The 21,005-nt window shown below is 57.4% G+C and overlaps 2 protein-coding genes across 6 annotated transcripts in view; both read right to left on the bottom strand.

Annotated features, from left to right (window-relative positions):
* The window catches only part of GLI4 (GLI family zinc finger 4), a 25,907-nt gene extending 7,110 nt beyond the window's left edge, over positions 1 to 18,797 (bottom strand). The window contains exons 1-2 of one of the 5 annotated variants that reach the window (XM_030795392.1): positions 18,135 to 18,219; positions 241 to 401 (exon numbers count right to left, since the gene is read on the bottom strand). In XM_030795392.1, coding sequence (XP_030651252.1) covers positions 241 to 364 — 124 coding nt within the window. In that variant the 5' untranslated portion in view covers positions 365 to 401; positions 18,135 to 18,219. Of the gene's footprint in view, positions 1 to 240; positions 402 to 2,267; positions 2,320 to 4,651; positions 4,674 to 14,388; positions 14,477 to 18,134 lie in introns of those variants that run through there. The other 4 variants (XM_030795388.1, XM_030795389.1, XM_030795390.1 and 1 more) reach the window with 4 other exon arrangements.
* On the bottom strand, positions 7,032 to 21,005 carry ZFP41 (ZFP41 zinc finger protein). The gene is given in 5 exon segments (XM_030795393.1): positions 7,032 to 9,229; positions 14,389 to 14,515; positions 18,135 to 19,323; positions 19,325 to 19,780; positions 20,364 to 21,005. Coding segments are annotated over 2 exon segments (594 nt in total). The 5' UTR covers positions 19,624 to 19,780; positions 20,364 to 21,005; the 3' UTR covers positions 7,032 to 9,229; positions 14,389 to 14,515; positions 18,135 to 19,028.

Genomic DNA, 21,005 nt, shown 5'->3' with positions numbered 1-21,005 from the left:
TCAGGAAACAGACAATGCGGGGAGCCGTCCCTAGGGACCAGAGCTCAGGCTGGGCCCCAGCCTCAACCACATCCAGCCCCTGGCCTGAGGGTGCAGGAACCCCAGCTGCTGAAGGAGCTGCATACAGTGTCTGGAGGCGCCTCTCAAGTCAGCCAGGGTGGCAGGTCAGGAGGAGACAGGGCAGGGGACGTGAGGGCAGGGGATGCAGGGTGGGGGGCGCACAGCAGGCTGGGTGAGTACCATGTTGATGCCCATGGAGGTGAAGCTGAGGCTCGTGGTGCTGGGCTCCAGGTGTCCCCGGTGATGAGAGACTGACAGGGGACAGGACAGAAGGGGACTCCTGAATGTCCCCTAGGGCTGCCATCTTCCCTGAGACCTGCTGAAGGTGTCACACCTGGGACCTGGGGAAAATGAAAACCATGGCAGATGAGGGGATTGAGAGGAATGTGGGGGGGATGGTGCAGGAAGAGGCAACATGCCAGCTCTCCAAGGGGAGATGGAGGTTGATCCACTCCAGGAGAAGCAAGGATGGAGGGTGAACCCACAGAGACACATAGGCCTGGGGTGAGGCAGTCAGGGGACCTGGCACGTTTATTCAGTAAGGAATAACGCTTTGAGTGGCTGGGTGCGGTGGCTCATGCCTGTAATCCCAGCATTTTGGGAGGCTGAGGCGGGTAGATCATGAGGTCAGGAGTTTGAGACCAGCCTGGCCAATATGGTGAAACCCTGTCTCTACTAAAAATATAAAAATTAGCTCGGCGCAGTGGCGGGCACCTGTAATCCCAGCTACTTGGGAAGCTGAGGCAGGAGAATCGCTTGAACTCGGGAGGCGGAGGTTGCAGTACGCCGAGATCGCGCCACTGCACTCCAGCGTGGGCGACAGAGCAAGACCCTGTCTCAAACAACAAAAACAACAACAACGACGGAGTAATGCCTTGGAAGGAGCGCTTAGGAAGTAGCCACCGCCTGGGCAGCACAGCAGACACCTGTGGGGGCTGAAGCAAAGCTCCCATTCCGGCAGAGGCTCTGGCATCTCCTTCCAACCTGTGGCATCACCCCTCCCCCAGAGAAAGGCATAGAGTCTTCCAGAAAAGCCTCAGCTGCTGGCCCTATGGGAGGGCCTGCTGCGCATGAGTGTTTTGGAGGAAATCTTAACAAGGCTTTTCCTGAACAGCGGAGAAGAGACATTTCCAGAGAGGGGAACCCTCTTCCTCAGACCCTACAGAGCCCTCAGAGACTGCAGGCTGGGATCCCCTAGTCCAGCCCTGCAGCAGCACTGGTAGACTCACTCAGGGCTCCAAGATACCTCTTAGTTTACTTTGCAAAAACGGCTTGAGTCCAATGTGAAAAGTGACTTTTCTTTCATACTGTGATAGAGTAGGAACTCCCAATCTGGGGCAGGGAGTGAAAAAAGGAAGGGGAAGAGTGGACAAAAGTTAACGGATACTCAGATCTAAGGACAGCAGACAGTGCCTGCTTCGAGGAAGTGGGAGAGGCGGCTCCCACACGGCCGCTGCCCCAGTGCCCGGCCTTCTGGGCCAGCCTCTGTCCCCTAATGATGGGAAGGGTCGGGCCACCAGGTAGGTGGCCACTGGGTGCAGGTCCTCCACCCTGAAGTCACATCTCAAGTTACTTAGTTAACTTACTGGGGACATCTGGTAAAAGGGCCTGCTGGATCACCCCGACCCTGGCTTGGCCCCCAGGACTGAGCGGAGGCGGCCACCACAGGGTGGACGCCCCTTCACCCACCCCCAGGGACGCACAAACTCTGAGCTCCAGGCTGAAGGGGGAGGGGCACTCCTGCCAGCGGCTCGGGGGAAGAAGCATCCTCTGCCCCTCTGTTCCCAGCCCCGTGGGAGCGGACCCGATCGCCGGGAGCTCGGCACAGAGCGCGTCCGCCCGGCGGTGCGGCGCTGGAGTCCGGCGGCTCCACGCTCCCGAGCGGCGGGACCTCCGGGCCTCAGTTTCCCATCTGCAGAGTGGGGATGACGACAGCTGCCGTCACTGGGTGCCTGGGAAGGGCGCCCTGCGAACGGACACCCGCGATCGCCAGGGCCGCTGGGCGGGGCGGTCCGCTGCTGCCCCGCGACCCTCAGGAGCCCACCCCGCTCCCCGGGCCTGGCCCGAGGCCAAGGTCACGGCGAGCGGCGGCTGCAAGGGCCGCGCGGCCCGGCTGGGCAGGGCTGCACCGCGGAGTACAGCGCACGAGCTCGGACTGGGCTGGTCCCCTGCGCCCGGAGCCGCCGCCGCCGCCCGCGCCCACTCACCTTCCCAGCGGGAGGAGGCCGCCGCGCGCCGGACGGAAGTGCCCGGCCCCGCCCCACTCCTCCCGGCCGGAACACACTTCCGGGACGCTCTGGGCCCCGGGAGGACCGCACGCCTCGGTGGCCGTGTGGGGGCGGGGCCGGGAGCGAAGAGGAGGCCTTTCCCCGCCCCGCCCCTCCCCTCGTGGGCTGCACCCGCGCGTGGCTTTCGAGTACACGCTGGCCCAGATCCCACCCGCGCCTGCAGAGCGCCCGGGCGCGGGGAGCGGCGCTGCGTGGGGCGCAGAAGCCGGCGCCTCGGAGCCTCCTTCCCGAAGCCCGCCCTGCACCGCCCGGGGAGCCAGCGGGGGGCCGGGCTTCGGGAGATGACGGCGCCATCCCCACGCTGCCCGCGGCCCCTCCGTGCACTCCAGGCCCCCGGGGGTCCTCGGCTGGAGTTGCTTCCACGTTCAGCTCGCGAGTCCATCCCGCTACCCTCTTGGGTTCCCTCCTCGGGATGTGTCCGCAGCGATGGCCACCGGCCGCCGGGAACCGCTGCAAGACGCGCGACCTCCCGCTCCCCTCGCGGGGGCCCCAGCGCCCTCGATTCTGCCTGCTCTCCAGGGGCATCCCCGGGAGCCTGAGGAGGATGTTACAGGTTCCCCAAAGCCCTTTCATGGACTCTTTCCTCATTTTCCTTTTGTTCAGCCACAGTTTCTCCCTCAGTTCTGTGCTTACGACCCGAAAAGAGAAAATTGTCACTTTCTGGGAAAAATAAATGGCCGGGGGAGGGTTCTTTGACCGTTTTGAGCAGCAGTGCAGAGAGCCGAGGCGAGGGGACCCCTGAGCTGGAGGGGCGCGCGGAGCAGAGGGCGGGGGACCCGCAGACGGGCAACAGCTGCCTGGTGCCAGGGTGGACGCTCAGGGCTGTGTGGGTGGAGAAGGAGTCCCCAGGCCGATAATATATAAAAATCTCTAAACTCTACCGTAAGAAAACAAACATTCCAGTTAGAAAATTGGCAAGAGCCGCAACAGACATTTGACCGAAGAGGGCACAGGGATGGCAATAGGCTCTGGAAGGGATGGCTGTCAGGGAAGGGCCGGCCAGCATCGCGGTGGGTGCCACTGCATACTTGCCAGGTGGCTCAGGTAAAATCTGCTAACAAGTGCCAAGCATCACTGAGGTCGCGGAGCAGCTTGGGACATCGCCAGTGGTAAGGCAAAGTGGTGCTGCCATTCTAGAAACTGGCTTGGTAGTTTCTTAAAAAGTTTTAAGTAGTGCCGGGTGCAGTGGCTCACGCCTGTAATCCCAGCACTTTGGGAGACTGAGGCAGGCGGATCACCAGAGGTCGGAGTTTGAGACCAGCCTGACCAACAGGGAGGAACCCCATCTCTACTAAAAATATAAAAAACCACCCGGACACGGTGGCGGACACCTGTATTCCCAGCTACTTGGGAGGCTGAGGCAGGAGAATCGTCTGAGCCGGGAGGCGAGGGTTGCAGTGAGCTGAGATCGCACCACTGCACTCCGGCCTGGGCAACAGAATGAGACTCTGTCTCAAAAACAAACAAACAAACAAACAAACAAAAAAACTAGTACTATATCTGATACTGTTTGGAGGTGAGCCCCCTGCACATCTCATGGAAATGTGGCCCCTGATGGTGGCGGTGGGACCTGGTGGGAGGTTATTTGGGTCATGCTTGGTGCCCTCTCCTTGGTGATGAGAGCTGGCTGTTAAAAAGATCCTGGCGCCTCTGCCCCTCTCTTGCTCCAGCTCTTACCAAGTGACGGATGCCCTGGCTCCCACTTTGCCTTCTGCTGTGAGTAAATGCTTCCTGAGCCCTCCCCAGAAGCCTCTTCTTGTACAGTTTGACCAGGGACAGCAGCACCCTCTGAACCCTGATCTGAACTGAGCCAAGCAAACTTCTTTTCTTATTTATTTACTTTTGAGATGAAGTTGCCGCTCTTGTTGCCCAGGCTGGAGTGCAATTGGTTCGATCTCGGCTCACTGCAATCTCCACCTTCCAGGTTTAAATGATGCTCCTGCCTCAGCCTCCCAAGTAGCTGGGATCACAGGCATGCGCCACCACGCCCGGCTAATTTTGTATTTTTAGTAGAGACGGGGTTTCGCCATGTTGGCCAGTCTGGTCTTGAACTCCTGACCTCAGGTGATCCACCTGCCTCAGCCTCCCAAAGTGCTGGGATTACAGGCGTGAGCCACTGCGCCCAGCTCCTCTTTTCTTTTTCTTTTCTTTCTTTTTTTTTTGAGACGGAGTCTCGCTCTGTGGCCCAGGCTGGAGTGCAGTGGTGCAATCTCGGCTCACTGCAAGCTCCGCCTCCCGGATTCATGCCATTCTCCTGCCTCAGCCTCCCAAGTAGCTGGGACTACAGGCACCCACCAACTTACCCAGCCTCAGGTATCCCTTTATAGTAGTGCAAAATGGACAAACACAGAACTACATCAGGAGAGCGGCAGACGACAATGCAATTGACTCGATGACAGGCTGCAGCTGCATTGCACCGGGCTGTGCAGACTCATTTTTGGGGGCAGCTGTGTCTTTGTATGTAGTTCTTGACTTTCTGTCACACGCACAGGCTGTTGTCACCAGCTCCCTGTACATCCAGTGCATCATGGGAAGCTGAGTCACCGAAGCTACCATGTCGGCTGACCCATAAGAAGCTGTGGAGCGTCTCATTCCCCAGGCCCTTTGGACAGATCCTCAGTCTGGCTGGCTCACAGGAGCGAAGGGAGAAGGGAATGGGTGTAATCAGAGTGGAAGAATCCCCTTCCCCCACCAGGGAGGTGTGAAGGTGATGGGCAGGGCTTTGGAGGGAGTGCAAGGGTTGCTGATTTAATGGGCTCGGAGCCAGCAGCCAGTCTGGTCTGTTGGAGCAGCAGGTCCCCGCTCCTCACCTCGAGCAGGGTTTTGTTGAATATTCACTGTAAATAATCAGCTGGTGTTGGTTATGCTGGGAGGGGGGAGGTTCGAGCCCAAACAGCCCCAGAGCCCCTGGTCCTAAGACACGGGAGTTGGCCCCCAGCCCCCCAGCCTTGTGTCTTGATTTGTCCTCATGGGCTGTGGATTAGAAAAGGCCTCCATGGGCTTCTTTTGTTGAGATCAGGGAATTCAGTGCCTGTTCAGACACCCACACAGGCATGGCCTGCCCCAGCCAGTGCTGCTGGGGTTGGGGTGAGGGTGCCATCTGGACGGGCAGTGCCCTTGTCTCTAGGGGTCCCTGTGGGAACCTTCAAAGCTTCCCTGGCAGGAGGGCTGGTCAGAGCTCCCGAGCCACTGGGGTAGAGAGGCTGAGAGCACTTCCTAGACCGCACCTGGAGATGAGGGGCTTAGAGGAGTGGCCAGGCTTAAGGTCCAAGAAGGCTTCTCTAAGGGGCAGCATCAGAGGGAGATGGGGGTGGGAGCAGGAAGGAGGGAGAGGCGGCGGCAGAAGAGAAGGGCCAGCCCATCACAGAGAGGCGGGAGGGGCGCAGGGGCAGAGGTCTGATGCCTGAAGGAGTTGCCTGGGGTTCGAGTTTGGAAGACCAGGCAAGGGAGTGTGACGAGCAAGGGGAGGACAGAACAGGATGGGGAGGGACAGACCGAACAGTCTTGACGCCTCCACTGGGGGCTCAGACGTCATTCTCAGGGCACTGCGGGGCACAGGGGTCTGCAGGAAGGGAGGGAGGAGAGCTGACAGGCACTGAAGATCTGCCTGGGGCTGTGGGGTAGAGAAGAGCAGGACAGAAGGGACAGGGGGTCAGTGGCTGCAGTCCCCTGCATGCGACACAGCTGGCAGAAGGCCACCTGAGTCCCAGGCCGGGATGTGGACGATGAGGAAGCTTTAGGCCTGGGTTGGTGGGGCAAAGACGGGGCCACTCTGGGTGTTGTCTTCAAGAGTGGAGAAAGGCAGTCGAGCACACTTGCCTCTCGCCAGTGCCAGCCACCGTGTCGCCTTGCTGGCTTGGTTGCGGGGGAGGGAGAGCTGGGAGGGTTCTGGTTAAGTGTGTGAAGGCGTGACCAGTCCCCACATCTCCAGCCATGGCAGAGGCTTGTTCCTGCTCCGCTCCAAGCCTTTCCAGCTTCTGGAACCCCAGGCGTCTCTGGGCTGTTCGTTGGGGCCTTGAGAGCCACCTTTCCCTTACTTTTCTTCATCGTCACAGAGTCTAAATCTGTATCTCTCACCTGCGGCACCTCTGGCGTCTCGGCAGGACCCCCGCACACCCCTGCCTCTGCACACCAGATTCCGGTGGTGCCCCCACCCAGCTGTGACCGCCAGTGCCGAGTGGGCCCCAGCGGCAGAGGTGCCCCTGGTTGAGAGCAACTGCCCTGATGAAGGAGGTGCAAGCCAGGGAACAGAGGATCGGACAAAAGTGAGTGCTGTGTGGAACTCAGAGGGCCTGAAGAGGGGCTGATGACAGGGCCTGAAGAAGGTGTTCAGGACCCCTGGGGCCTCCTCTGGGGCATCCTGAGTGCAGGCACTAGGCCACTGAATGAACCCTTAGCTTCCCAGGTATCCGGGGCCAGAAAGCGTGAGGGCATTTCCGCACTGCAAAGGGTTGCTCCCATCGTGAGTTAGTGAACAACTTTCTCATTTATGTGTCAGTCTTCTGTGAGTCTGGCTAATGGGGAGTGGTCTTGCGGAGACCCATCAGAGGCAGCGACCAGCCAGGGTCTTGCGGTCCTGGGAAGCGGCACCTGCACTGTTCCCTGGGAGGAAGCTGGTAGCCTTCGTGGGGTCGCTGACTGCATCCCCAGAGTGCAGAGAGCTCGATGAAGACAGCACTCAAGTCAGAAATCAATGTTTACTGCACAGAACACAGAAGCCAGCAAGCAACAGGGAAAGGAGGCGTCGCAGCGAGCGTGTCGGGCAGGCTGGGAACCAGCGCAGCGGCCCACGTGGACCGAGGACACATGCAGAGCAAGTCACAGAAAGCGCAGCTGAAAACAAACGCATGCTTATCCCAGATGCACAGGACACTTACCAAGGACTGATGGTCTATCAGAGTAATGCTCAGCAGCTTTGCCTGGCAGGACAGTTAAATTTTGGACAACAGAAAGTAACAGTGGGAAATGGGACATCTGCCACCAACACGAGAGGCCAAGACCACAGCTGTTACAGGAGGGGTCAGTGCCACAGTACATGGGTGGCGGCAGCTGCACATGCGTGCCTGGGAAATGTGAGTGTTCGGACATGCCAGGCGTCCAGCCTCACCAGGAAACAAGCACACAGGGACACAGGCGCAAACACTGAAAACCCTCGCTGAATCCACTTGGTTGAGCGGTGGCCACGGGAGCACGGTGCTGCCCTCCTCACAAACCTGCACCTGGGCCCCAGGGCAAGATGGGCGTGGAAGGTGCAGGGGTGCGGGTGCGGGTAGTGGCTGCCGGAGACGGGGGTGGGAGGTGCAGGGATGCGGGTGCGGGCAGGGGCTGCCGGAGATGCGCGTGGGAGGTGCAGGGGTGTGGGTGCGGGCAGGGGCTGCCAGAGATGGCTGTGGAAGGTGCAGGGGTGCGGGTGCGGGTAGTGGCTGCCGGAGACGGGGGTGGGAGGTGCAGGGATGCGGGTGCGGGCAGGGGCTGCCGGAGATGCGCATGGGAGGTGCAGGGGTGTGGGTGCGGGCAGGGGCTGCCAGAGATGGCCGTGGAAGGTGCAGGGGTGCAGGTGCGGGCAGGGGCTGCCGGAGACGGGTGTGGGAGGTGCAGGGGTGCGGGTAGGGGCTGCCGGAGATGGGCGTGGAAGGTGCAGGGGTGCGGGTACGGGCTGCCGGCTCAGAGGCGTGTCCAGGAACCCCCGTCAGGCCGGAGCCCTGCCCTGAGCCGCCTGCAGGGGTGACTGCGGGACAGCAGCGTTAGGCCTGGTCTAGGCTGTGACGTAGCCCCCACCGCCACGCACGCCCCTCAGGATTCTGTCAAGGTGGGGGCCGTCTGCTCGGCCCGGGCTCCCTGACCACGTGGCTAGGTCTGCGGAGGAAACCAGGAGAGTGCGGACACCAGGCTCTGTAAGCATGAGGCTCCCTGCTGGCCCCATCCCGGAGTTCACCCCCTCCTCCCGGCGTCCCTGGGCCTCAGCTGTTCCTCACTGACCTCAGAGACACCCTGCCCTGCCCCGGCTCCACAGGAGCCCTGCCCACCACCGCCTCAGCTCTGGGGACATCGCCTTTCTCCTGGTGCAGAGGCGCCACTCGCTGCCCCCAAGGCCCATCTTCCTCCATAGCACGTTTTTATGTCAGCTCATTCACAGGAAAGAAACGATCACATCTCAGTGCCCAAATGGGGACCAATAGGAGAGGTCACTGGGAACGAAACCCAGGTACACCCCAGGGTCCGTGGGCTCCCCAGAAACGCAGGTGGACCCCACCACAGCCAACAGGCCTAAGTCGCTGATCGGCCCCTCCCTGCTTCCCTGTGTCAAAGAGGAAACAGAGGCCCAGACGAGGAGGGCTGGCCGGCTGCGCCCCAAGACCTCTGGTCCCGGGGCTGGCTGGGAGCGCCCCTCCCCCTGCTCCCTTCCTGCTCTCCTGAGAAATAGCTCAGGGATGGGGCCTGCGGGGACGGATGCCGGCATAGCTCTCAAAATGCTCGCACAAGGGACACTCCATGGCAGGTCCCTGCAGCAGAGCAAAGTCACAACATTTGAGGTTCTCTGCACTCTGAGGCCCACAGAGCTCGGCTGGCCGAGTGAGGCTGGGAGGATGGTGCCCGCTGGTCAGGGCAGCTGAGTGGGGCTGGGAGGACGGTGCCCACTGGTCAAGGCTGCCCTCTGGGTCAGGGTGGCTGAGCAAGGCTGGAAGGGTGGTGCCTGCTGGTCAGGGTGGCCGCGTGAGGCTGGGAGGGTGGTGCCCGCTCGTCCGGGTGGCCAAGAGAGGCTGGAAGGATGGTGCCTGCTGGTCAGGGCGGCCCAGGAGGTGCTGTCCAGGTGGAGCCCGGGGCTGGTGTGGGTGCGCCATGCTCCTGAGAAGTTTCTGGGTTGTGGCTTTAATGTTCTCCTGCAATGAGAACGCTGACACTTGGCTGAAAGGTCCTCACGTCTCCCCCAGTACACTTCTGAGATGCCAGGAAGGTTCTGAACATCAGGCTGATTCCTGGGACTCCCCTCCAGGGTGGCCTCACCGGAGTCAGGAGCCCCTGCTCCGCGCCCACTGCCCCACTAGGATGGCTCTGCAGTGGCCTGAGGACAGTGAACACTGGGGTCACTGGTGTAAAGTTGCCCACTGCGATGGCTTTCACCTTTGAAGAAGTTTGGGAACCAAGTGAAAGCCCGGGAGCTATTTCTAGGCATTTCAGAAAGTGCTTCCCCGCACGACTTCACAGGGTGCTTCCCCGCACGATTTGAGAGGGTGCTTCCCTGCACGACTTCACAGGGTGCTTCCCCGCACTTCACAGGGTGCTTCCCCGCACGACTTCACAGGGTGCTTCCCTGCACGATTTGAGAGGGTGCTTCCCTGCACGACTTCACAGGGTGCTTCCCTGCACGACTTCACAGGATGCTTCCCTGCACGATTTGAGAGGGTGCTTCCCCGCACGACTTCAGAGGGTGCTTCCCCGCACGACTTCACAGGGTGTTTCCCTGCACGATTTCACAGGGTGCTTCACCGCACACACTCTGGGTGCTTCCCTGCACGATTTGAGAGGGTGCCTCCCTGCACGACTTCAGAGGGTGCTTCCCCGCACTTCACAGGGTGCTTCCCTGCACGACTTCACAGGGTGCTTCCCTGCATGCACTCTGGGTGCTTCACTGCACGATTTTACAGGGTGCTTCACCGCACGCACTCTGGGTGCTTCCCTGCACGCACTCTGCCGCACACCGCCCTCCCTGGGCCAGGAGCCTGCTGCACAGAAGGAGGTTCCTTTTCTTCTCTTTCTAGCGCTTTTCTTCTCCTTTTCTTCATCTCTGCTTCTTCTCTAACTGAGGAATGTGCGAATCTTTTTTGTTAGTTTTGAGGTTGCTTCGTATGCATATTTCATCTAGACCTTCCTGCTTTGGGGGTGATCTGCTCTACTAGCCTGAAAAGGACGAGAAATATCTTCTGAGTACGTGAGAAGTGTGGTGATTACCTGGTTTCTCTGTTGGTAAAGACCACACTCCAAAAGCAAGATGGCTTAAATTTGTGTTGAGTGGAAACAGGCACCTGCGGGCAACGCAGGCCTGGGTTGGGGCGGGGGGGGCCTCAAGATCAGTGGGGGGTGTGGAAGTGGGTGTTAACCCGTGCACCCCAGGGCTGGATGGCACCAGGTTCATGAGGAAGTGCTTCCTGTTTTCTAAAAATGTTAAGGAAGGTGGGAGGGTTTCAGATGCATAAGCTGAGTGTACATGACACGATCCTTTAACTGTGCTAGAGCAAATGCCCACTCACCCTCCATCCAGTTTCAGCATGAAATACCACCCAGGGTCCCTGTGCCGGCCCCTCTCTCCTGAGTTCCGTGTGAACCATGCCTTTGCTTTTCTCTGCAGTTCGACCACACGTATCCCCAAACACCACACTGTTTAGTTTTGCTTGGTTTTGAACTTCGCGGTGGTTAAAATCGTGCCGTGTGTCTTCTGTGCCTTACATTCTCTGCTTAGTGTGTGTCTGACACACATAGGTGTTGACGTGGGTCCTGGCTGGCTGCGTGGCCACTGTGCCAACAGCTTCCCTTGACCAACAGACCATGATTTACCTGCTTCGCTACCGACAGGCATTTGTGTTCTTTCCGGCTTTCCTGACAGTGCACGCCGTGAACGTTGTTGTGTCTCTGGCTGCGCACACACACGTTTCTCAAGGGGAAGTAAACAGGTGGCTCCTGGGTCAGCAGGAACGCACATCTTCACCTTTGCCAGAAAACGGTGGGCTGCTCTCCAGACTGTGCTGCTGCCCACTGCTGCAGCAGCAGATGGACTCCTGCCCGTCCTGTGCAAGGATCCGAATCAGACTTGGCCATCTTTACCACGCTGTGGGGCACAAAATTGGATCTCTTTGTTGTTTTAACTTGTGTTCTCTGATTTTTAAAGAGATTGAGCATGTTTTCAGGTATTTACGAGCCATGGATTTTTTTTCTTCTGTGACTTTTGCCCATTTTCCTTTTTTTCTAGAGATGGGGTCTCGCTGCGTTGTTCAGGCTGGTCTTGAACTCCTGTTTTGGCCATTTTTCTACTTAGATATTTATCTTTAAAAATCCTGGTTCCTATGAATGCTGCACATATTCTGAACGTTTGTCATTTGTTGCTACAGTGGTCAGGGTGAGTAACGGTGGCTGGGGTAACGAAGAACCTCCGCGTCTCAGCGTCTCACTCAGGAGGCCTCCCCTTCTTGCTCACACCACGCCAGGGTCTTGAGGCTCTCCCGAGGGCGACTCCGGGACGTGGCTCCTTCCCTTGGTGTGTGGCTCTGCCATCTCTGAGTCCCTCTCTTTCAGTCACAGGAAGGGAGGACAGTGGATGATCACAGGGAAGATTTCAGGAGGCCAGGCCTGGAAGAGGCGTCCATCATTCCTGCTCACGTCTGCAGAACAGAATGCAGTGATGCAATCCCAGTTCACTGAAGCATCAACCTCCTGGGCTCAACTGATCCTCCTGCCTCAGCCTCCCCAGTATATGGGACCACAGGTGCACGCCACCATACCTAATTTTTAATTTTTATTAGAAATGAAATCTCACTATGTTGCCCAGGCTGGTCTCAAACTCCCGAGCTCAATCTATCCTCCCACCTCAGCCTCCCAACGTGCTGGGATGACAGGCGTGAGCCACTGCGCCTGGCCTGCAAGTGCTTAGTACCTTTGTTCACGTATATGGGTACGAGTGACACTGAACTGTAATTTTGATATCCAGATTATACTCACTTCAGAAAATAACACAGGGTGTGTTTCTTGTCTGTCTCCGAGTCTGGGTAAAACTGGAGCTGTTTCTTGAACTCACGTGCAAAGCACCTGGATCTGGCGTTCTTTGGCAAGACTGAGAATCATCCACACAATCTCTGTCGTGGCGATGGATTCTGTGTGCGTCTCCTCGAGCTGGGCTGCCGCGTGACTTTCCTTCTGATGGTCAAACCGTTTTGGTGGAGTTTTCTTTGTCAGCACAGGCTTTTCTCACCTTTTCAGCGTCGGATGTGGCTGAACTGTCTTCCCTTCTCATTCCTGATCGTTGATTTGCTCCTTTTTTCTTAGTCATTTTGCCACAGGATGTCAATTTTAATAGTCCTTTCAAAGAACCAACTCTTAGCTCTTTTGTCCTCTCAATGGTGTCTGTTTCCATTAATTAATAAGTGACTTTATTTACTTACTTATTTATTTTTTTGAGACAGAGTTTCGCTCTTATTGCCCGAGCTGCAGTGCAATGGCGTGATCTTGGCTCACTGCAACCTCCGCCTCCCAGGTTCAAGCAATTCTCCTGCCTCAGCCTCCCAAGTAGCTAGGAATACAGGCATGCGCCACCACACCCAGCTAATTTTTTTCTGTATTTTTAGTAGAAATGGGGTTTCACCATGTTAGCCATGACTTGTCTTGTCCTCATGTGATCTGCCTGCCTTGGCCTCCCAAAGTGCTGGGATTACAGGCGTGAGCCAGTGTGCCCGGCCTGGGCCCTTCTTTTTCTAACTGTTACACTGGGTGCTTCCCTCCTGACTTCCAGCTCCTCTCCTAACAGCAACAGAAGCACGCAGGGTTGGACACTGCCCTTGGCTTCCACTGCCCCCAGGTGCTCTGTTAAGTCATATGATCACTGAGTTTTAAGTGTCTTATCTTTGACCTGGGTCATGTAGGTTTCCTCTTCCTGGAATAAGAGCTTCATTTAAACAAGACACCAAAGCAGAGGTCAGCCTAGACGGCCTCCGGCTTCAGCTCTTGGTCTTGCTGTGACGTCAGGAGTTCATCTGTCTGTGCCAAATGATAGAGGCAAAAAAGATGGCAGACTGGTTTTGGTATGGTTGTGTGATTTTTCTCGTAACCATAAACGTTAAAAAAATTTCCAAGTGGATTTAAAAAAATGTATCTTTTATTTTTGAGACAGGGTCTTGCTCTGTCATCCAAGCAGGTCTTGAACTCCTGGCCTCAAGTGATCCTCCTGCCTCGGCCTCCCAAAGCACTGAGATTACAGGTGTGAGTCACCACATCTGGCCCCAAAAATGTATCTTTTGTTGTTGTTTTCCATGCCGATTTTGTTGAAGCCAGCTCTCTCATCTTTCCCTTGGAGAGATATCCAAGGCTGTCAGTTTGCATGGCCCCCATTTTGTGTGTGAACCAATATCTGATCTCACTAACACCAGCATGTGGTGCGAGCTCTGATCTCACTAACACCAGCACGCGGGGGGAGCCCTGATCTCACTAACACCAGACGCGGGGGGAGCCCTGATCTCACTAACACCAGCACGTGGGGCGAGCCCTGATCTCACTAACACCAGATGCGGGGGGAGCCCTGATCTCACTAACACCAGATGCGGGGGGAGCCCTGATCTCACTAACACCAGACGCTGGGGGAGCCCTGATCTCACTAACACCAGACGTGGGGCGAGCCCTGATCTCACTAACACCAGACGCGGGGGGAGCCCTGATCTCACTAACACCAGACGCGGGGGGAGCCCTGATCTCACTAACACCAGACGCGGGGGGAGCCCTGATCTCACTAACACCAGACGCGGGGGGAGCCCTGATCTCACTAACACCAGACGCGGGGGGAGCCCTGATCTCACTAACACCAGACACGGGGGGAGATCTGATCTCACTAACACCAGACGCGGGGGGAGCTCTGATCTCACTAACACCAGACGTGGGGGGAGCCCTGATCTCACTAACACCAGACGCGGGGGGAGCCCTGATCTCACTAACACCAGATGCAGGGGGAGATCTGATCTCACTAACACCAGATGTGGGGCGAGCCCTGATCTCACTAACACCAGACGCGGGGGGAGCTAACACGGCCACACAGTTAGTAAGATCCAGCACTGTGCTTACGACATCATGTATTAAGGCTCTGGTTCTCGGCAACCCTGTGGGGTTAAGCACTGTCAGCATTGCCATTTCACACCTGGGAAAACTGAGGCAAAGGTCCCAGAGTTCCAGAGTGAGGGGTCAAGTCCACAGACCCTGACTTGAGAGCTATGCTCTTGACCACCTACGTCCATCCTAGAAATAAAAGACGTCGGATTAAAGTGTGAGTTTAGGATCAGGAACCCACCTGCCTGCTGCTAGAGAGGCTGAGGTGGTCCTTCCAGCCGCGCTTCTGCAGGTGTCTCTGTGGGCATGACCTGGGGCTGGCGTTTGGTGAGATGTCATTCCACACCTGGGGGTCCATCCTACTGGCCCTAAATATGGAAAAGATATTTATTGTGGCATTATTTATAATAACCTAGGTTGGAAACAGCCCACATGCCCATGCTGGGAAGTGGATAAGTCACCTCTGCCTTTTCGATTCAACTGGTCATTGTGCAGGCATTAAAAGTGATGCTTCCTTCCTGGCCAACATGGTGAAACCCCGTCTCTACTAAAAATATAAAAATTAGCTGGGTGTGGTGGCGCGCGCCTGTAATCCCAGCTACTCAGGACGCTGAAGAAGGAGAATCGCTTGACCGCAGGAGGTAGAGGTTGCAGTGAGCTGAGATCGCGCCACTGCACTCCAGCCTGGCAACAGAACGAGACTCTGTCTCAAAAAAAAAAAAAAAAAAAAAAGTAATGCTCTCCACTGTCAGTAATGGGGAAAAGCAACGATTGTACTATCATAAGTAAAATCAAACCAAATGCAGACACCACCAGGGCATGCGTGCCAGTCTCCTGGGCCATCCTAGACAGCTCTGTCCACACTTGCCACCCTTCCTGGCACATCCCGACAGATAGCAGAGGATACCTGCCCTGAGCAGCTCCCTGTCCCGCCCCCTGGTTTCTTTCTTGTGTCCGAGTTCCTGACTTCTGACGCCGGCCCTTTCTTGCCAACAGCTAATTCTGAAGGACACTAAGACACAGAGTGTGCAAGGACTGGGAGTTGTATTAGTTCACTGCGTGTTACTATAAAGGAACACCCGAGGCTGGGTAAGTTTTTGTAATGAGGTTTACGTGGCTGGCGGTCTTGCAGGCTGTACAGGTATCTGCTTGGCTTCTGGTGAGGCTGCAGGGAGGGAGCAAGAGATGGGAAGAGGCACCAGGCTCTTTAATGCAGGAGTTCCCAACCTCAAGACGGGTCCCTGGCCTGTTAGAAGCAGGTCACACAGCAGGAGGTGGGCGGCAGGCGAGCAAGCGTTACTGCCTGAGCTCCGCCTCCTGTCAGATCAGCGGTGGCATTAGATTCTCACTGGACCGCGAACCCCACCGTGAACTGCGTGCGAGGGATCTAGGTTGCGCGCTCTTTATGAGAATCAAATGCCTGATGATCTGAGGGGACAGTTTCATCCTCAAACCATCCACACCACTCCCTGTCCATGGAAAAAACTGGTCCCAGGTGCCAAGAAGGTTGGGGATCACTGCTTTAAACAACTAGCTGTCCCGTGAACCTAAAGAGTGAGAACTCACTCATTACTGTGAGGAGGGCACCAAGCCATTCTCGAGGAATCTGCCCCCATGACCCAAATACCTCCTGCCAGGCCCCCTTCCCACACTGGGGATCACATTTCCACGTAAGATCTGGAGGGGACAGACGTCCAAACTATACCAGGAGCTCTAATGCACCCTTCACCTAGGACAGGATCGGCAAGCAAATCTGGCCCACCTCCTACGTTTGTAAATGAAGTTTTATTGGCACAGCCGCGCTCGTTCATTCATATGCCATTGACATCTGCTGTTGCCCTACATGGCAGGGTGGGGACCTGCTCTTCACGGGACAGCTAGTTGTTTAAAGCAGTGGTCCCCAACCTTCTGTGGTCCCCTGTGGGTGCTAAGGCACAGGCTGTATGGCTGCAGTGCCAAGAATATTTCCTGTCTGACCCTTCATCAGAAAAGTTTGCCAACCTCTGTTCTAGATTCCCCATGACTGACATTTAGCCAGTCTCCTCTGTCACTCTCCGGTGACGTGCACACACTGTTGGCATGAACTGCAGACATCACGCTCTGCAGCTGAGCGCCTCAGTGTGCATCTGCAGTAGGAGGACGTCAGTGAGGACTGCCCCGTCCCTGCTGCGCTGGTGCCGACTGTGCCTACAGTTGACTGTGCCTGTAGTCTACACTCCAGGTCAGCCAAACGTCCCAGCAAAGTCCTTCAAAGCAACTCTTCCAATCCAGGATCACACATCACATGTGCTCTGATGCCTGCTTCTGAACAATTTCACCTCCTGAGATGTCCATTTCTGGGAGTGTGAGTCTTCCTCTCTTGGTAACAGCTGGCTGAGGCCGTCCAGCCTCAGGACATACTGGGAATGGCTGCATAAGGAGATCCGGGCCAGGGGGCCCACCAGGATGTTCTGCCCTGTGGGGGTCAACACTGGCCGTGGTCCACCGGCGGCATCCAGGGACAGTCTATCTAGGTGAGGCCGAGGCTGCCCGCCCCCTCGCTCCCTCACCCCCTCATCCCCTCATCCCCAGGCTGATGGCAGTGGGCTGACTACAGCCCCGGGGAGCCCCACGGGAAGACTGGCCTCCCCAGCACACGCCCAACAGTGTGAGACACAGTCATCACAGAGGCAGGTGCACGACACCACGGGACTTGCCACCTACCTACCCCCATTGGGACCATGGGCCATTGAGAAGCCATGAAGGCCATGCTTCCAGCAGCAACTGTGGCGGCAGGATCATCAGGAGGCCACAGGCGCCATGGCTCCCCTCTGGTGGTTCACCTGCTCACGTGCGCCAGGGAGGCCCCTCCAGTGCATGCGGTCCTGAGAGCAGAACCCCCCCAAGCAACACGTCTGATGAAGGCCAACACAGCCTCAATCCAAACAAGGCAGTGCCCGCAGGCGAGCACAGCCACACCAGCAATGCTATGGGGGCATGGCGGGGGTGGGGCCTTCCGGGTGTGCACCCAGCCCAGGCACTGAGTGTCACCCGACCTCAGAGAGCCCTACAACCATCTGGGAGATGCTGCCCTGCAGGTCAGGATCCAGCGCGAGCAGGTGACGGGCTGGGCTCTGGGACCTGCTATATAGAAAGTTAATCAGGCCAGAGGCAAAGCTAGTGTGGGTGACGGTGTAGTTCTGGGATTTAGGGGAGTTTTATTTTCCAGTTCTAGGCTATTTCTATTGCTGTGAGGAAGGGGAAGTGAGGAGAACCATCTGTCAGTGCAGCCCACGGGCAGTGGGCATGAGAGAGGCCGGGAGCTGAGCAGCCTCCCCATGATACTACAAGTGGCAGCACTCAGGACCCCCTGCCATGGAACAGGCTCCTCTGGCCAGGCCAGCAGCGGGAGCAGCCGGGAGAAGAGACACACTCTGCATGTGGATGTGCTTCCAACAGTCTGAGTGCAGGGATTGAAGCATCCTCCTAGTGGGCGGGGAGGTCTGCCGAGAGGCCCCCTTTCCAAGAGACCCCACAGTGGCCAAGCTGGTATGGGGCCTACACAGACAGGCAGGAATATTACAGCCCTCAGAAAGACCACGGCAGGAAAAATGTGTTAACCCAGTAAACGTTTCCACCCAGAAATGACTGCTCTCCATGATGCGGGCAGTGTGCCCTAGTCCATTTCGGAGACTGCTCAATGGGCAAGGCCAAGGCCACCTCCAGCTCGAATCGGGGCCCTCCTTCCAAGACAGAATCCCCAAAGACTAGGGCCATGGTCAGTGTTCCACGTCGAAACAGCTGAAAACATAGGCACCACATTTCCCAATAAAAAGCTTTACCTCCTGCTTTACAAAGTCATTTGCCACCCTCTTATAAACCACCGTCCCCAGAGAGCACAGGCTCCCGTCCGCACTGCTCCTGGATGGACACAAGGGTGGCACAGGCCTGTGGACCTGCCACGGGGTGGGACAGGACTGGGTACAGGCATGAAGAAGCAGAACTAACCTGAATGCTGGGCTGGTCTGTGGGGCTGGGGCCCACCGCCCATGTTGGAAGGCCGAGAGGCAGATGCAGGCTGGACTGAAGCTGCCGAGGGCACCCCAGGGGCCCCACTGCGTGGCTGAGGCGGGAAGCTCAGCAGGTGGTGGTGTCCAAGGTCCTGAAGAACCTTTGTCCCAGGTCCGTCCAGGTAAGTCAGGCCGCCTCTCTGGAAGGAAGGCTGGGCCAAGAGGGCGCGTGGTGTGGCCCAGTACCGGGAACGGGGGTCTGAGCTCAGGGACCGGCGCTCCAGCAGGAGGAGAGAAGCCAGAGGACCAAGCACAGTTGGGGCACAGAGGCCGGGCAAGGACGAGCGGCCCCAGGCACTGAAGCTGGCTGGGCAGGGACGAGTGGTCCCAGGGCTCGCTGCAGAGCTCGGGGACCCAGAGGGCAGAGAGTCCAGACTGGGACCTTCAGCGGCAGATGAAAGGCTTAAGCAGGTGTCACAGGCAGGTGTCAGCGGGAAGTGCTGGGCTGCCCACCACACCAGGAGCCTCTCCCGCTGGGTGCTCTGAGATGACCCAAACACATCCAATGGATGGCAGTGAATACACCCTGGTCTCTGGTGCTGAGCCCTGTGAGCCATCAAGGAACTGGGAAAATGGTCCATGGCTGCAAGGAGCCTCTGGTGGCTTCTACATTGCTGCAGTGTCTTGATCAAAGAGATTCTCTGCAGTGGAAAGGTCTCTCACTCGTTGGCACGTTCCCATATCTGACTGGGCTGATTTTCCGGGGGTCCCCAGGGCACGGAACAGTGCACACGGCCCTGTGCCCCCATCAGACACTGAACACGAGGGAGCCATGGAACAGGTGTCCGGCGAGGCTTGCACTGCAGGGCCCGAGTCCGCAGACGGCCCCAGCTCAGGGCTTCTTCCGAGGGTGGCGTTTCCGATGGCGGATGAGACAGGAGCTGTAGGCAAAGGCTTTCCCACAGTCCATGCATTCGTAGGGCTTCTCCCGGGTGTGTGTCTTCTGATGTTTCAGGAGATTGGAGCCGCAGTTAAAGGCTTTCCCGCACTCTCCGCATTGGAAGGACTTCTCTCCCGTGTGAGTCCTCTGGTGTTTGGTGACGTCAGAGCTGTGCCGGAAGGCCTTCCCGCACTGTGCACACTTGAAGGGCTTCTCTCCGGTGTGGACCCGCTGATGGCGAATGTGGTGTCTTGTGCTTAAAGATCCGCCCACACTCACTGCACTCATAGGGTTTCTTCCTCTGAAAAGCAATGACCACGGGAACCCCCTCAAAGTCATCTTTAAATGAAGCGTCGAAGGCATCAAAGATGTGCTCTTTGTCTTCAGGACTCAGGCAGGGCTGTGTGCGGGGCTTCCTGGGCACAGTGGGCCTCTCAGGTGGCTTTCTGTCCCCGGACACCTTCTCCTCTCTGAGCGCGCTCTTCTGCACATCTGCCTCCTCCCTTGGGGTGGGCGTCTTCTTTTTTCTGCCTGCAGGCTTCTCCATCGTTCTGTTCCTTGGAAGCGTGAGGGCTAAGGGGCTGCTGACCTCTCTGTTGGCCCCACTTCCTCAAGAACGGCTTGCTTCTCACGCACCTCTCCACACTCCCAGCGCAGGACTGATGCTCTGCACCAGGAGGCCGGGGGCCACCATCCTCTTGGTGCTGGGGAGAAGAACATGAACCTCAGATTAAAGGTTTGCCTTTCAGGGGATGTGGGATTCAGGTGCGGCCCCTCCCTTCCCATGTGTTCCCCCACGAGTGTCTCAAACGGAATTGCTGATCTCCCCAGAGCCCCACCTGACTCTCTCTCCCAGCCTTTCCTTGTCTCGATGAAGGGATCAGTTGCTCACCAAGGAATCCTTGCTCCTCTGCCAGGGTTCGGGGTCTGCACACCGTGTCCACAGGATCTGATGTGCCCACCAACTGCCCTGCGGCTTCCCTCCTCCACCCCTGAATCCCCCTGGTTCCTGCCCTAGTCTCCTTCTCCACCATACTGGGCTTAGGACCAGTCACCGTGCTTTGGAGCTACAGGCTGCAGGGGCCACACACGCCCAGTGGAGGGTGCTTCCATCCCCCAGAGGGTGGGTTCTGAGTTCACGAAACCAGGGCTGACCCCCGACCATGGACCACAGCAACCAGCAGACCCCCTCATGTCACATCCTTCCCACCTCAGCTTCCTGAGTAGCTGGGACTACAGGTGTGAGCCACCATGCCCAGTCATATTCTAAGAAATAATATTCCGTACCCTTCGTATTAGTTCTTGATCAACCAGGCTGGAGTCTGAGGCCAGGGTTGAGCCTAGGTAGAAAGTGGAGCTGATATGCATGTCGTAACTGACACATCTCAACACACAAATACTTTGAATTCTGTTAAGTCGAGAGGAGGTTTGTGGCTTTCCCTCCTCTCTCTCATGAGTGCAGGTAACACATAAACTCACTACAGATTTCCTATCTCAACAAGGAGAGGGTCTGGTCTTTTCTACAGGAAAATGTTTAGATGAATGTGACTCAGTTCCAGGCCAACATCACTTTCTAGGGCTCTATCTAGAGGTGGCGTGTGGGAGGAGGCAGATCAGGTGGGCGCCAGAACCGAAGATGAAGGCTACGTGTGCTGAGGGAGGATGCAGGCATAAAGCAGCATCTCTGCTGCGGTGGGCAGGGGGAGCCCTGGTGCCCAGGACAGAAGATCACAGCCCAAGCTGGCTGGAGTTTGAGGCCGGGGTCCAGCTCTGGTAGGAAACAAAGGTGAGAACTAAGAACCAACACAAAAGACCAGTCGACCAGCTGTTTGCCTCATGGGCAGGGTGGAGCTGGAGAAGTGGCAGCTCTCCAGGGCACGGTGGGAACCTATCTGGTTCTCTGCAGACTCCATTCCACGGCGGGGCAGG

This window comes from Nomascus leucogenys, chromosome 16 (assembly GCF_006542625.1).
Source record: "Nomascus leucogenys isolate Asia chromosome 16, Asia_NLE_v1, whole genome shotgun sequence".
In the NCBI taxonomy this organism is placed as follows: Eukaryota; Metazoa; Chordata; class Mammalia; order Primates; family Hylobatidae; genus Nomascus; species Nomascus leucogenys.
This window is presented reverse-complemented; position numbering and strand designations above follow the sequence as displayed.